Here is a 14,544-nt window from a genome sequence, read left to right as displayed (position 1 = left end):
ATTATACAAACGTCTAGTTGTGATTATATAGTTTAACAACGACCTCCGTGGTCCAGTGGTTGAGCGTTGGGCTCACGAACCGGAGGTCCTAAATTCTTTCTATCCCGTGGATTGTGAGGTGGATTACCAACCTCATCAAACCTAGTGTCAGGGTTATTACTGAGCCGCCATAGGCCCCTGACATGACTCATGTAACGACTACGTACTTACATCAGCAAATAATAACCGGGACCAACGGCTTAACGTGCCTTCCGAAGCACGGATTATCTTACTTTTTGGACAATCAGGTGATCAGCCTGTATTGTACTAACTAAACTAGGGATCACAAAGTGATTTTTCTGATTTGTCCCCACCGGGATTGGAACCCGGGACCTCCGGATCGTGACCACAACGCTCAACCACTGGACCACGGAAGCCGATTTATTTTTTCGGATGTTTCTAAAAGCCTATTAAATGGAGCAGTTTTTAGAAATACTTTCAGGGTCCATGACAATCTCATGTGTTTATTATTCTTCGGCGAAATTTTAACAACTGTAACAATTTTGGTCGAATTCTCACTTTGACTTCCGATAACTTTTTTTTTTTATCTTTGATTTGACTTTGATTTATCTTTGATTGAGCGGTACACAGCCTTAGGCATAGTTGTGAAGTAAAATAAAATAATTATTAAGAAAGGGATAGCGACAAAATGATTATTTCTGAAGTAAGGTAGAAAACCTAGAAAAGGGTACAAAATGGGTCATATCTCCTAAACCGTTAATAATTGCTGAACATACATAGGGGTGTTTCTGGTGGTGGAGCCTCTATTTTTTTATTTTGAACGTGAACTTCTGGGCCACCCTGTATACGACCTGAGAGTGCAATATAACAATGCGTTCAGGCCGCGACTCTGTAGCGCCTCCAGGATGTTCTGCGAGGCGCGTGTAGACGACTTCCACGCGATCATGCGTAAGCGCTATGCGTCTCAGTTGCGCCGTGGGCGCCAGCCCCAACACCACCATAAGCGCATTGATGGACCGGTACGACTCGCCGCTGCTGAACCGCTGGGTTCGATTGCACGCAGATACATAGCTGCCCGCAGCATCGGTGACTCGGGTCTGTCCCATGTTGCTTATTTTTATGTTAATCTGTTACTAATACTAGGTTAAGCTTTCTGTTACTGACCATATTAAATAGACTAGTTTCTGAATTTGAAAACCTATTCATTGAATATTGAGGTAGATATTTTAAATAGGAAAATAATGTATGAAATATTTTCGTTATGATTATTGAATAGAGAATAGCAACAAAATGCGGTTATGTGTATTTTTATTACCAACAATATTTACGCGATTGCGTAACGAAACAGTGTACAGCGCCTGACCCCTTCTTCATAGCAAGCCTGACCGGGCATATTAGCGAGTTTGCTCTAATTATTAAATCAGGCGTTCAAACGCGCTGTACGCAAATCGATATTTAACTTTTAAATGTATGCAGCACTATTGGAAAATGAGAACTATATTTACGAGGAGAATAAATAAAAACTGTCAATTCAAAGATAAAAAAAAAATTACTGAATATACATGGGAGTGTTACTGGTAGCTAATGAGTCCCTCTATCTAATTTTTCATTTTGATCCTGAACTTCTGGGCCATCCTGTATACTTATTCTCACACAAACAGATAAGTAGGTAAGTACAACAATTATATTAAAACAGAGTTCAAGAAAGAACAATTTCAAAAAGAAAAAACAAAAGAAGCCAGTGTCTTTATTATTATTGAGTTTATACCTTACAACAGGAACATTCGCGAAGGACTGCATTATTTGTCAATTCTATATTATTATATTATATACTTATTCTGACACAAACAGATAAGTAGGTAACAATAGCGGTGTTGAGAGTGCATACGTATGAAAAGATCGATAAAGCAAAACATTAGCTGATTTAATATAGAACGAAACTGACATTTAAAAAAATCAATAGAACGAACTGAATATGACAAGTAACTATATTTTAAAAAACAAAACTTAGGACGACCAAGGAGGCCGACTTTAACAAGCGGTATGTGCGTAAACCGTTCATTAGTTTAAAAATTGTCGTAATTATGTGAAACTGTGTTCCCATTTAATACCACCTTTCAATTAACATTGTTAACCGAAGGTTAAACGTTTCTGTTTAGCAAATATGTCTGAGAATCACCATGACTTTACGAAATGCCCTATAATTATTTCGAAAAGCATGATTTTTTTTTTCTGAAAATCAAGTTTTTAGCTTTGTTTAATCAAATGGCTTTTCTCTTGTCGCCATTCTCCTTAGAGGTTAGGAAAGTCTCAACGGTGTAACAGGCTTACCTAGAAGCATGGTATAAGAAAATCAGATATGCTCAATACTATGACAAGCCGCCATTGCTAGCCTTTTGATGACGTAAGTGTTACAATTAAATTGATATCTCGAACATTCCAAGGTTTTCATTACGATGTCACGAAGAACGTAATATACGATCCCGACGACCCGATTACTCTAGCCATAGAGGCAGCCAATCAGCTCGCGACACCAAACACTTCAGGTCCCCGATACCGACCTCGCCGGCGTGGTCGACGATTTCCCTCATTCAGCGCTTATCGCTATCGACCCACTAGGGTCGATTAATTCTTTCAAATATTTTTCCTCTCAGACGACGCCCTGAGCCGAGGTTCGCGCCCAACTGGGCACCCTCAGGCCTGTTGTCTTAAACGTTGTACCGGGTGAGAGCCTTCAGCGCTCCCCATTTGTCCGGCCAAGTAGTTAATGCCATCTGCGGCAAATCTACAATAAGTCACGTCAAAAAAAAAATTACGATGTCACTAGCACCCTGTATAGGTAATTGTGATTGTCATCATGAGTAGCTAGGTAGTAAGTTCAAACGGCAATCTACACACACACAACGCCAAATATAGTGATCCATTGTGCGTGATAGTTAAAAATATTCTTCTTTATCAGTGTTTAGTGTGTGTTTGAATCTCAGCCAATGTTAATTTAGAGTAAGATTAGATTAATAATATAATAATTACCTATTGGTGCTAATTCCTGTAAATACCATCTAATTTTATTTTAAGTTATATCTGTCATTTTCTTATCCGCCGAAAAGGAAAGGGACGGGTAATCGACAAGCATAAAATTTATGGAACACACGTCGATTTTAAGCACAAATCTAAACCAACCGTCTAAAAATTTTACGTCCGTCAATAACCCGACACAGTTAAGTAGACAGCACGTCAAGCGGATTGCATACCAGCGACGTACCTTTTGATTCGCCCGGGTTATTCATTCATTTACTCATTCTTCCTAAAATTAAGAGCTGTGAATCATCCGTCCCTTTCCTTTTCGACGGATATGAAAATGACGGATATAACTTAAAATAAAATTAGGCGGTGTCTGCAGGAATCGGGGCCATTGTATGTCAGAATATGACTGAATGTGCTGAACCATAATATTTACTTCCTTCACTATGTATGACCACCATATTTCATTTCATTTCAAAATTTACGTAAACATACGCCAAGTTCGCTTAGTTACAACCAGTGATGTGACTTTACCGGGAATATTCACACTTTGGAAACTTTCCCGGCAGTAAAAAGGCGTAAAAAACTTGTGTAAAAAGAACTTTGATTATATTTTATTTGATTTTTTAAGTGTGTAATTAATGTAATATGTTATTATTATTATTATTTATTTATTTTAGAAAAAATATACATTGTAACATAACAGAAAAATCCACAGCTGTTACAAAGTTTCTCTTAGTTTAGTTTAGTTTATGTATGTATTTCGGCGGATAAGAAAATAACGGTAGGTGCTTACCTATAACTTTAAATAAAATTAGATGGTGTCTACAGGATTCAGCTCCAATATACCTACATATATTATTTATCTTAAGTTATATATACATTCGTGTTCCTGACATCGCACTTTATAATCAAGTACCTATCGTTAATTAATAAGGTCATTGCACGTTTCGGTTCAAATGTTATCGGCATTTTAATCATCGAACACGAAAAATAAAATAATTCATAATTACATGTAAGTACATAGTCCATTTTCTGATATTTTTGTATTTTGTTTTTGTTTTCAGGTATCAAACTGTGTAGTTGATAGACGGTCTGTTGGAACCACCAATATCAATTTAGTTGGAGAGAAGTTTATTGTAACTTACTTAGATAAAATTTCCATTTTCCATTGAAAAAAAGACGCAAAACTTGTGTAAAAAAGTTATTCCCTAACCTATAGCCAGATAAGACCAGAATACAAGAAATAATGTAACAATTTGATATAGAAAACCAGCCAGTGTCCTTACTATTTTTTTTTTATTAAAGAGTTTTTACAACGAGCACATTTCCACTTTACGTACATTCCCGGGAACCGCACATCATTAATAAAAACCCACCCTTGTTTTCCACCATACAGTGTTACGTGAACAGAATTTTCAAATAAGAATACCTGTATCAAAAATCCTAAAAGAATATTTACAAGAAATGATTCCACTTGTTATTTTAACAATTCTTAGTATACTATTTGTCTTGATTCACAAATATTTGACACAAAAGTACTGTTACTGGAAGAAAAAATGTGTGCCTCACTTGAAACCCTTGCCTATTCTTGGTAATTATGGAGAATACATACTTTTGAAGCAATACATAGGGATTGTCAACCAGAAGATCTGTCTTAGCTACCCTAAGGAACCTTACGTGGGAAGCTACTACGGTACTGAACCTGCATTGATCATACAATGTCCAGAACTGATAAAACTGGTGACGACCAAAGACTTTTACTTCTTCAGCAGTCGTGAAATCTCAAAATACACCCACAATGAAGTGTTTACACAGAACATGTTCTTCACTTATGGTGACCGATGGAAGGTGATGCGACAGAATTTTTCCCCTCTATTTTCTTCAGCTAAAATGAAAAATATGTTCTATTTGATAGAAAAATGCTGTCACGACTTAAAGGACTTGCTAACAGAAGAAACGAAGACTTCTCAAGTTGTTGAAATAAGATCTATAGTAGCACGCTATACTATTGATTGCATCGGGTCATGCGTTTTCGGCGTCGATACAAACGCTATGGGAAAAAGCGACAACCATTTCAGAAAAATGGGAGAGGTGATATTTGAAATATCGAATTTACGTGGTTTCTTTTTAATAGCCAGGGCGATATGGCCAGCACTATTCTACGGTTTGGGTTTAAAGACATTCCCGAAAGCAATGAACGTTTTCTTCCATAATCTTTTAACAGGAGTATTTAAAGCGCGCAACTATGCGGCTTCGACTAGAAACGATTTCGTAGACCTAGTTCTGAGTATGGCTAAAAATAAGTACATAACAGGTGATAGATTGAGCAATCTGAAAACGCAGAAGGATGAAAAGACACGTTTGAAGGTAAACGACGATCTTTTGGTTGCCAATTGCCTGTCGTTTTTCGCTGCTGGGTTTGAGACGTCGGCGACTACACTGAGTTTTACACTTTATGAGCTAGCGAAGGATCAGGCGGCACAGTCTCGAGCCGCTGATGAAGTGAGGCGTTACCTTGGGAAAGGGGAAGGATTGAAGTACGATTGTGTGACAGAGTTGCCTTACCTCGAAGCTTGCATAGACGAGGCGTTGCGTTTGTACCCTGTACTAGGGGTTATCACTCGCGAGGTGGTGGAAGAGTACACATTGCCTTCAGGATTACGCCTGGAACCTGGGCTTCGCATCCACCTTCCTGTTTACCATCTCCATCGGTGTGCAGAGTACTTCCCCGAGCCACAGAAGTTCATGCCAGAGCGATTTCTTCCCGAAAACAGGCGTAATATTCAACCATACACGTACCTACCTTTTGGAGAGGGTCCGAGGATATGTATCGGTAAGTTTAAATAACTCTTCTAGTGATTATATTTCAATAAAGAACATTTTACAATAAATAGCCTTAATGCGCGGTGAAAATTAGATTTGTCGAAGTACGTAAGCTAGTGACATTAACATAGCAATGACGGCCTCCGTGGTCCACTGGTTGAGCTCACGATTCGGAGGCCCCGGGTTCGAATTCCGGTGAGGACATATCACAAAAGTCACTTTGTGATCCCTAGTTTGGTTCGGACATTACAGGCGCAGGCTGACCACCTGATAGTGCGAAAGTAAGACGATCTGTGCTTCGGAAGGCACGCTAAGACGTTGGTCCCGGTTACTATTTAGTATGTAGTCGTTACATGAGCCAAGTCAGGGGCTTTTGGTGGCTCAGTAATAACCCTGACACCAGAGTCGATGAGATTGGTATTCCACCTCACAACCCACACCATAAGAAGAAGAAGCATAGCAATGTATCCGTCGAGATTAGGTAGATTCTCTTCCATCTAACATTATGTAAGTGTTAAAACTGTTAAAAGTAATGTATTGTTCTCAGGAATGCGGTTCGCGAAGATGCAGATGTTGGCGGGCCTAGTGTCAGTTCTGGCTGGTCACCAGGTCCAGCTGGCTGGTGACATGCCTCGCGAGCTGCGGCTGGAGCCCCGGGGGCTGGTCACGCAGCCCGACCAGGGCATCTACCTGACTCTCGTACGCAGAGAATGTCCACTGGGACACTTATAAATATTCAGGGTGTTAGTGACATCTTAACGAATACTGATGGGGATGATGATTCTCGTAGTTAATATCAAGTGGCATTTTTCGTCGCAAAATTCATGATCCTTTTATTTTTTTAATTATTATCAATTCTATACTTTTGCGATGGAAAATTCCGCTTGATATTAACTCAGAATCATGGTCTGAATCATCTTTCAAAGCTTTCGTTACGATGTCATTAAAACCCTGTATAATACACTATATGACCCTGTGAACTTCGTATCACTCGTGATATCAACTATAATTCGAACATGAATTCAAAGAAATTCAAACTCATAAATTCGAATTCAGTGCTTTAGTTAGACCCGAAGTGGGATTCGATCCCGTAACACTCCAATGTAAGGATCGTTCTCCGAACAGGGCTCTCGGTGGGCCACGGAGTCTAAACATAAGTAGATAAGTATTCTTCTATCGTGTGGGTTGTGAGGTGGATTACCAACCTCTACCTACCCTCTCGGAGATACAGGCGTGATGTTATGTTAATTAAAAATATTATCTACTCCAAATATGTTTTCTTATTATGAAATATCCCACGCGCTTATCATATAAAAATAATCCTTCAGACGACGTATCAAATATGGTTCAAAAGATCAGCCTTTTAGAGGTTGAACTTTGAGACCCTCTGACGGACAAACGCAAAAACGGTTTAAAACGGAAGCCATATCTGTACAGAACCAGAAAAGTTTGGAAAAAAAATCTTTTTGTATGACCGAAATATTTATTTGCTCCACTCAAGATATGGACGATATGGAGATGTTATGGGCGATAGGCTGATCCCTTAAGGTTCATCATATCCAGCTTACGAAAAATCAACAAGACTGGTTCATTCTGGCCAGCAGCCCCGTATCTAGAGGGAAGCAACTGGGATTTGTAATTTGAGGGGCGCCATTTTGAGGTCACGCACCACCTAAATATTTTGCTAAGGCCACCACTGCTTATCACGTTGGTCTTACAGACAATTCAATGAGGTGTAAGTACTTAGTTCATCTTGCAATGAATGTAACTCTGATTACTTCAATTGGGATATAGTCGTGAGCTTATGTCATGCGTATTGTTATCTCTAGTTCCTCGGTACAAACTTGAGCCAGATGCCACCTACTGGCGCAGTGACAATGGCGGATGGCTCCATCTCCAACTTGCTCGGCATGTCGTCAGCTAGCTCCACCCGATACTGACGCAAGACCGTCACCAAACCTGGCAGCATTTGCATCTTCGATATCCGCATACCTGCAACAATACAACATAAACAGCCTGCATAAATCGCACTTACAGGCTGATCACCTGATTGTCCGAAAGTACGTTAAGTAAGAAGGCACGTTAAGCCGTTGGTCCCGGTTACTACTTACTGACGTGAGTATGTAGTCGTCACATGAGCCATGTCAGGGGCCTTTGGCGGCTCAATAATAACCCTGACACCAGGGCTGATGAGGCACATGATATGAAGAAGAAGTCGCACTGCTAAGCACAGGCCTCCGCTCAATCAACCGGAGGGTGTATGGAGCATACTCCACCACGCTGCTCCACTGCAGCTTGGTGGAGATGTTTTACGGCTAATAGCCGGGACCAACGGCACGGAATCATCGTACCTTACGTTACCAAACAAAGGACAGTCTCACAAAGTGATTTCGACAATGCCCCCATCGCGAATAGAACCCGGACCTCCAGATTGTGCGCCTAACCTGATCACGGAGGCTGTGCAACACTATTAGGTTCCTATTTTTATAAGTAGTCCCCGATGGGGACATTGTCGACAACGCTTTGTGAGAGTATCCTTTGATTGTATGAACCACAGAATAGGAGAAAGAGGTAAGGAAGTCTAACGCGCATTTTGTATGAAAACAGCTGTCGCCGGTCCAACCTCACTCTCTTTTACTACTACTCCTGCAAATAGATAAATACGATATACCATTTGCTCATACGTGTATGGCGCAAGTTTATCGCTCACTTGGCCCGTCCAACCTGAGTGTAATCGTATATACTTACAATAAAGAAATACGGTACATACCTACGCAAATACGATGTCCTTCTCCGAATGGCATGAACGTGTACGGCTTGATGTTGACTTTGTTTTCTGGCAGGAACCGCTCTGGCTTGTACTCCTCTGGCTCGGGGAAGTACTGCGGGTTGTGGTGCAGGTGGTAGATAGGGATGTGGATGCGCACGCCCTTCTCCAGGCGGAGCCCTGTGGGCAGCGTATAGTCCTCCATCACCTCGCGAGTCAACACGCCCAGCCCCGGGTACAGCCGCAGCGCCTCCTCCGTACAAGCTTCCAAATAAGGCAACTCTGTCACGCAGTCGAAACCAATCCTCCCCTCTCGCTTGCTTAAGTACTCCTTCACCTCCTCATACGCACGCTGTTGGGCCACTTGGTTCTTCGCCAGCTCGAACAAAATAAAACTTGACGCACTCGACGTGGTCTCGAACCCTGCCGCGAAGAACACCACACACTGCGCCACCAACCACTCGTCGTCAATCTTCATCGTCACCTTCTCCCTGGTCATCATACTTTCAGAAGTCAGGATCTCTTGTTGCTTCAAATTCAACAGCATATCCACAAAATCGTTCCGTGACGTCGGTTTGTATTGGCGCTGTTCAAACACTTTAAGCAGAAGATTGTGGAAAAACTTCGATATCGTCGAAGGGAATACACTGAAACCTAAACCGTAGAATACGGCTGGCCAGACGGAGCGAACAGTCTGAGCGAAGCCCCTAGCCTTTGAGATTTCGAATATCATATCGCCCATTTTCCTGAAATTGTTGTCTTTGACGTTGTCGTCCATAGTGTTGAACTCAATACCGAACCCGCAGGAGCCGATGCAGTCCATGGTGTAGCGACCCATAAGGGCGCGCACCTCCAACACGTTGGACATTTTGGTCTTGCTCTCGAGCAAAGACTTGAAGGTCCGCGTGCACTTCTCGACCAAGGGGAACATACCCTTTATCTTGGAACCTGTGAACAGCGGCGAGGTGTTCTGCCTGATCAGCTTCCACCGGTCTCCATGTGTGAAGAACAAGTTCCTCGTGAGAGTCTCCTTGTCCGTGTATTTGGAAATTTCTCGGCCGTAGAAATATAGGAAGTCCTTGGTAGTGATCAGTTTGATCAGTTCCGGGTCCTGGACGATTAGAGTGGGCTCTGTGCCGAAGTAGGCGCCCACGTATGGTTCGTTGGGGAACTGCCGGCAGATATCCTGTACCATGTGTCCGTAATACTTCTTCACCTTAATGAACGGCCCGTAATTTCCAAAGAGTGCTGCAGGTTTTGGATGTGGCACTTTTTTCTTCTCCCAGTAATCGTACTTCCATTTCGATAGTGTGTATAATGCTATTAAAACTGAGAGTACACTCAGGAGTACCAGAAGTACAACGGCCATGATGTTGCCGAGGTTGGTGTTGATTTGACACTGGTGAGATTTGTGTAAAATAATTTATATTTATTTAGTAAATGTTAGGTATTTCACGATTGCGCGCTAGGGAGACCAAGATTTTGGAAAAAAACTTTGAAATGATTTAAAATAAATACTTGATACTGTCTTGATTGAAGATTGAAATACTTAGGTAGGTATAAATGACTTTGTAAGGTTTTTGAGGTCCATACGTTTAATTAGGTGAATAGCTTAGCTTAGTTATAAGCTTAAATTCGTTGTTTTACTTTTTTTTATTGGCACAGATGGCACTAACTACTTGTCCGGACAAATGGGGAGTGCTTGGCGGGACTAATGGGAAGCTAGGGGCGCTCTCACCCGGTCCTATCCGGTGATATCGCCTATAGTAGGTAATGGAGCACCACCGCGCTGCTCCACTGCTCGACTCCACTTTTATTTCGTTTGATAGTTCTTCATGCTCTATCTCTTTCTTACACTCACCGTAAGTGAAGGACAGTACTATTTATAATAAGTCTTAACATAAGCTCACCACCATATCCCAATTGGGGTAGTCAGAGGTACGATGGATGTACAAGATGAACTAAGTACCCACACCTCATCGAGCTTTCCGTTAGACCAACGTTACCACGTCGCCTAAAATGGTCGAGCCGAACAGTGTTAGTGAAAACTAAAAACTCTTTGTTACAAGTCCGGTACCGGGGTTCAAATATTTTAACATTTTATCTATTTAATACTTGCCAACTGTGTCACCCTACATTAATGCAGATACTGTTATCATCTGAATACAACTTGCATATTTTATTATATTTAATAAAAAAAATGAATTAAAATTATCATCTTCAGACGTAAACAGATACAACAAAAAGGCAGACAGGCTGCTTTAAAACTGCAAAAATCAATCTGTTTTATTCGCGTAGGGTTTTGTCAAACAGTTGAGGATTGAGGATTTTTGTTCCAAGAATCGCATGATCCGCTAGGTATAAGCTTTCTTTTTTGACGTGACTTATTGTAGTTATCCACAGAAGGCATTAACTACTTGGTCGGCCAAAACTAGGTATAAGCTTGCCAACAAGACAGAAATAACAACATAAACAGACTGTATACGTCCCACTGCTGGACACGGGCCTGCGGAGGTGGTATGGAGCATACTCCACCACGCTGTTCCAATGCGGGTTAGTGGAGGTGTTTTTACGGATACCTAATAGCCAGGACCAACGGCTTAACATGCCCTCCGAAGCACGAAATCATTTTACTTTTTCGGACAATCAGGTGATTCAAGCCTGAAAAGTCCTTACCAAACAAAGAACAGTCTCACAAAGTGATTTCGACAATATCCCCATCGGGAATCTTATTTTACGGCTATTAGCCGTAAAAACACCTCCACCAACCCGCAGTGGAGCAGCGTGGTGGAGTATGATCCATACCCCCTCCGGTTGATTGAGGGGAGGCCTGTGCCCAGCAGTGGGACGTATACAGGCAGTTTATACCTACTTACCAAGAATTTGCCTTTTATATGCCTTTATCTGTCTACTCCCAACCTAATTCTGGGAGACTTAACAACCCGGGCTCCTCCACTACACATAATTGGAGCACCCTCACAACATCAGACTCTTAGACATTTTTAGAGCGACGTTATTAAAAAATAAAATATGACGTCAGGGAAAGGTGACCTTCTTGTAAAGGACATATTGAATGTTCAAAATTGTACATACTGTAATTGTACTGTAACGGGACCCTATACAGGTTAGTGACATCGTAACGAAAACTTTGAGGGACGATTCAGACCATGATTTTGTGTTGATATCAAGTGGAATTTTCCGTCGCAAAAGTATGGAACAGAAAATAATAAAAAAAAAACACAAATAAAATCATGAATTTTCCGACAGGATATCTACTTGATATCAACTCAGAATCATGGTTTGAACCATCCCGCTCAGTATTCGTTACGTTTTCACTAACACCCATACCTACTTGAATGGCTACCTGTATGTACTTGTACGGGGTGTAAGTGACATCGTAATAATCCTAATCCTTTCCTGACAGTATTCGGCCACAGCGACTCGACAACTAGAGAGCGTCGTTCGTGTGCTCTCAAGTGACTGACATATCCGATCTTAGTATTAAATGTACGATCGCATTCAATGCACGTCAGCACAAAAGCATAGAATTGAAAATAATTAAAAAAAAAACGAAATAAATAATCATGAATTTTGCGACGGAAAATTCCACTTAATATTAACTCAGAATCGTGGTCCGAACCATCCCTCTCAGTATTCGTTACGATGTCACTTACACCCTGTATATTACAATAAGCACTACTACGCATAGAGCGGCAACTCTCCGCTCCCCACCAGCCAATAATACAATTATGTAGATGTGTGTGTTAATGACCAGGTTCATCATATCCAGCTTAAGACTTCGTATCAATAGTGACTGCAAGTTGTCTTTGATTACTTGTGGCTCTGCCCACCCCATTAGGGATTACGGGCGTGAGTTTATGTATGTATGTATGTATTGAAGACTAAAGTAAGACCGAGGGGGGTGAGGTAAGCTTAGCTTCTTCCAACTGGGCTGCCACGGCTACTGTTTTTTAACTAAGTACCAATAAATAAACAAAATATGGCATTGACTATTATTTTCTCCTGAGGACTCAGATCTGCCGCCGACGTGGTCGACGATTTCCCTCATTCAACGCTTATCGCTAACAGTCCACCAGGGTCGATTAATCATCATCTCCCCAGCATTATCCCACCAGGGTCGATTAATAACTCATTCAAATATAACCCTCTCTGACGACGCCTTCGGCCAAACCTCGCGCTAACCAACCTCACTAGCACCCTCACCCTTGTCATCAATTTTTGTACCGAGAACTCACAACAATCTTCATTTGTCCGGACAAGTAGTTAACACCACATGCAGAATATAATATAATATGCAGATATGCAAAAAAAAATATTGAGTAGTTTAGTTTCGATCACAAATATTTTTTAAACACTACCTTTTAATTCTTTGATCTCTAACACAAAACAAAATAACAAAAAAAATAAATAAACACAAACGCTTAGTTGGTTCTTAGCTATTATACGAAATAGTCACAAATTATAAGTCATGTGGTTTTTATGTCTTGATGTACCTACCTACAATGTGACTATAGAAAAGCACCTTTTTAGGGATCTGCGTTATGGGTCTCGCCAAAATGATTAGGTATCTATTTTTCTTTTCCATAAACTTAGTACGTAAGTACATAAAGGTGCTAATTCCTGTAGGCACCACCTAATTTTATTTTAAGTTATACCTGTCATTTTCTTATCTGCCGAAGAGGAAAGGGACGGGTAATCGACAGGCTTAAAATTTATGGAATGTGGAATATGGAAAGTATAGTAAGTTTTATTATAAATACTCAACATTAAACATATTATTCGTTTCTTTATGTTATCTGACTCCCCCTTGGCTCTTGGCCGATGACTGACTTTATAGTAAAACATCAAACAGCTAGCGAGGATTAGGTACCTACATATTTTTAAGTTATACCTGTCATTTTCTTATCCGCCGAAAAGGAAAGGGACAGATGATTTACAACTGTTCTGTTAATTTTAAAATAAGTGAATAACCCGGGCGAATAAAATAGTTTTTCTCATATCTCGCTCATATGCAACCTGTTTGACGTGTGTCAACTTAATTCTGTCGGGTTATTATTGGCCAATATAAAATTCTGGAAGTGTTTCTCAAATTTTTACTTAAAAATCACGTGGGTTCTATAAATTTTATGCCTGACGATTACATCTCCGTTTCTTTTCAGCGGATAAGAAAATGAAAGGTATAACTTAAAATAAAATTAGGTGGTGTGTACAAGAATCAGCATCACTATGTTATATTACTTTATAGATTGTATTATAACCATTTCCGGCCAAGTAGTTATTGCCATCCGAAGCAAATCTAAATGAGTTACGTCTAAAAAAATCTATAACCACTAAGTACCAAATATGTGAACCATACCAAGTTTGACGCTAGTGTATGTTATGTACGTTTGCCAAAGCAAGTGAGGTTTCATAGAATAAAAACTTCACAATCTTCTTCTTGTCGTGTCGATGGCAAACTACCATTCCTAGACAAGAAGAACTGCACAATGTGAAATGTCACAATTTAGGCTACATTTTTTACGTTAGCAGCCCTAGTAATAGCACACTCGCAGTGTCTGTGGGCGCACTAGCGTCCAACACCATTCGAGTCTTTGTGGTGAGTCTATCCTCACGTACAACACCATGGTGTGGAATCACATACCCATCGGTATCAGCATTATTAGTCACAGGCGTGATGTAATCTTTTTCACAATATTCGACAAAAATCTTGTCATACGCGGTGCGAAAGTCTTGTGAATTTTTAAAACGTCTTTCTGAAGCATAAAGCCTTTTTCTAGAACTCTTAATTGAGTCATTTAAAACAGACATAAACCTCGTTTTACACATGACGTCTGGTAAGATCGAGGGGGTGTGAGGTAAACCTAGCGCAGCCGCTGGGCGGGAGCGGAGAGTCGGCGTTCTATACGTAG

General features: G+C 40.7%; 2 protein-coding genes across 3 annotated transcripts; one reads left to right on the top strand and one right to left on the bottom strand.

Moving 5' to 3' along the window:
• The first annotated feature begins 2,829 nt into the window (after window positions 1-2,829).
• On the top strand, window positions 2,830-6,579 carry LOC126376376 (cytochrome P450 6k1-like). Its single transcript, XM_050023700.1, has 3 exons — window positions 2,830-3,000; window positions 4,089-5,857; window positions 6,395-6,579. Exons 2-3 carry the CDS (start codon window positions 4,489-4,491, stop codon window positions 6,577-6,579), a joined length of 1,554 nt encoding a protein of 517 aa, XP_049879657.1. The 5' UTR covers window positions 2,830-3,000; window positions 4,089-4,488.
• Window positions 6,580-7,429: 850 nt separating this feature from the next.
• Window positions 7,430-13,128, bottom strand: LOC126375885 (cytochrome P450 6B4-like). 2 transcript variants are annotated; one of them, XM_050022965.1, is made up of 3 exons: window positions 13,055-13,122; window positions 8,618-10,079; window positions 7,430-7,839 (listed from the first exon to the last, which is right to left on the bottom strand). In XM_050022965.1, the coding sequence occupies exons 2-3, from the start codon at window positions 9,981-9,983 to the stop codon at window positions 7,673-7,675; spliced, it is 1,533 nt and encodes a 510-aa protein (XP_049878922.1). In that variant the 5' UTR covers window positions 9,984-10,079; window positions 13,055-13,122; the 3' UTR covers window positions 7,430-7,672. The 2 variants fall into 2 exon arrangements, with proteins under 2 accessions (XP_049878922.1, XP_049878921.1); XM_050022964.1 differs by having other exon boundaries at window positions 7,431-7,839; window positions 8,618-10,013; window positions 13,055-13,128.
• Between the last annotated feature and the right edge of the window lie 1,416 nt (window positions 13,129-14,544).

The sequence above is a fragment of the Pectinophora gossypiella genome, chromosome 20 (assembly GCF_024362695.1).
Source record: "Pectinophora gossypiella chromosome 20, ilPecGoss1.1, whole genome shotgun sequence".
NCBI lineage: Eukaryota > Metazoa > Arthropoda > Insecta > Lepidoptera > Gelechiidae > Pectinophora > Pectinophora gossypiella.
This window is presented reverse-complemented; position numbering and strand designations above follow the sequence as displayed.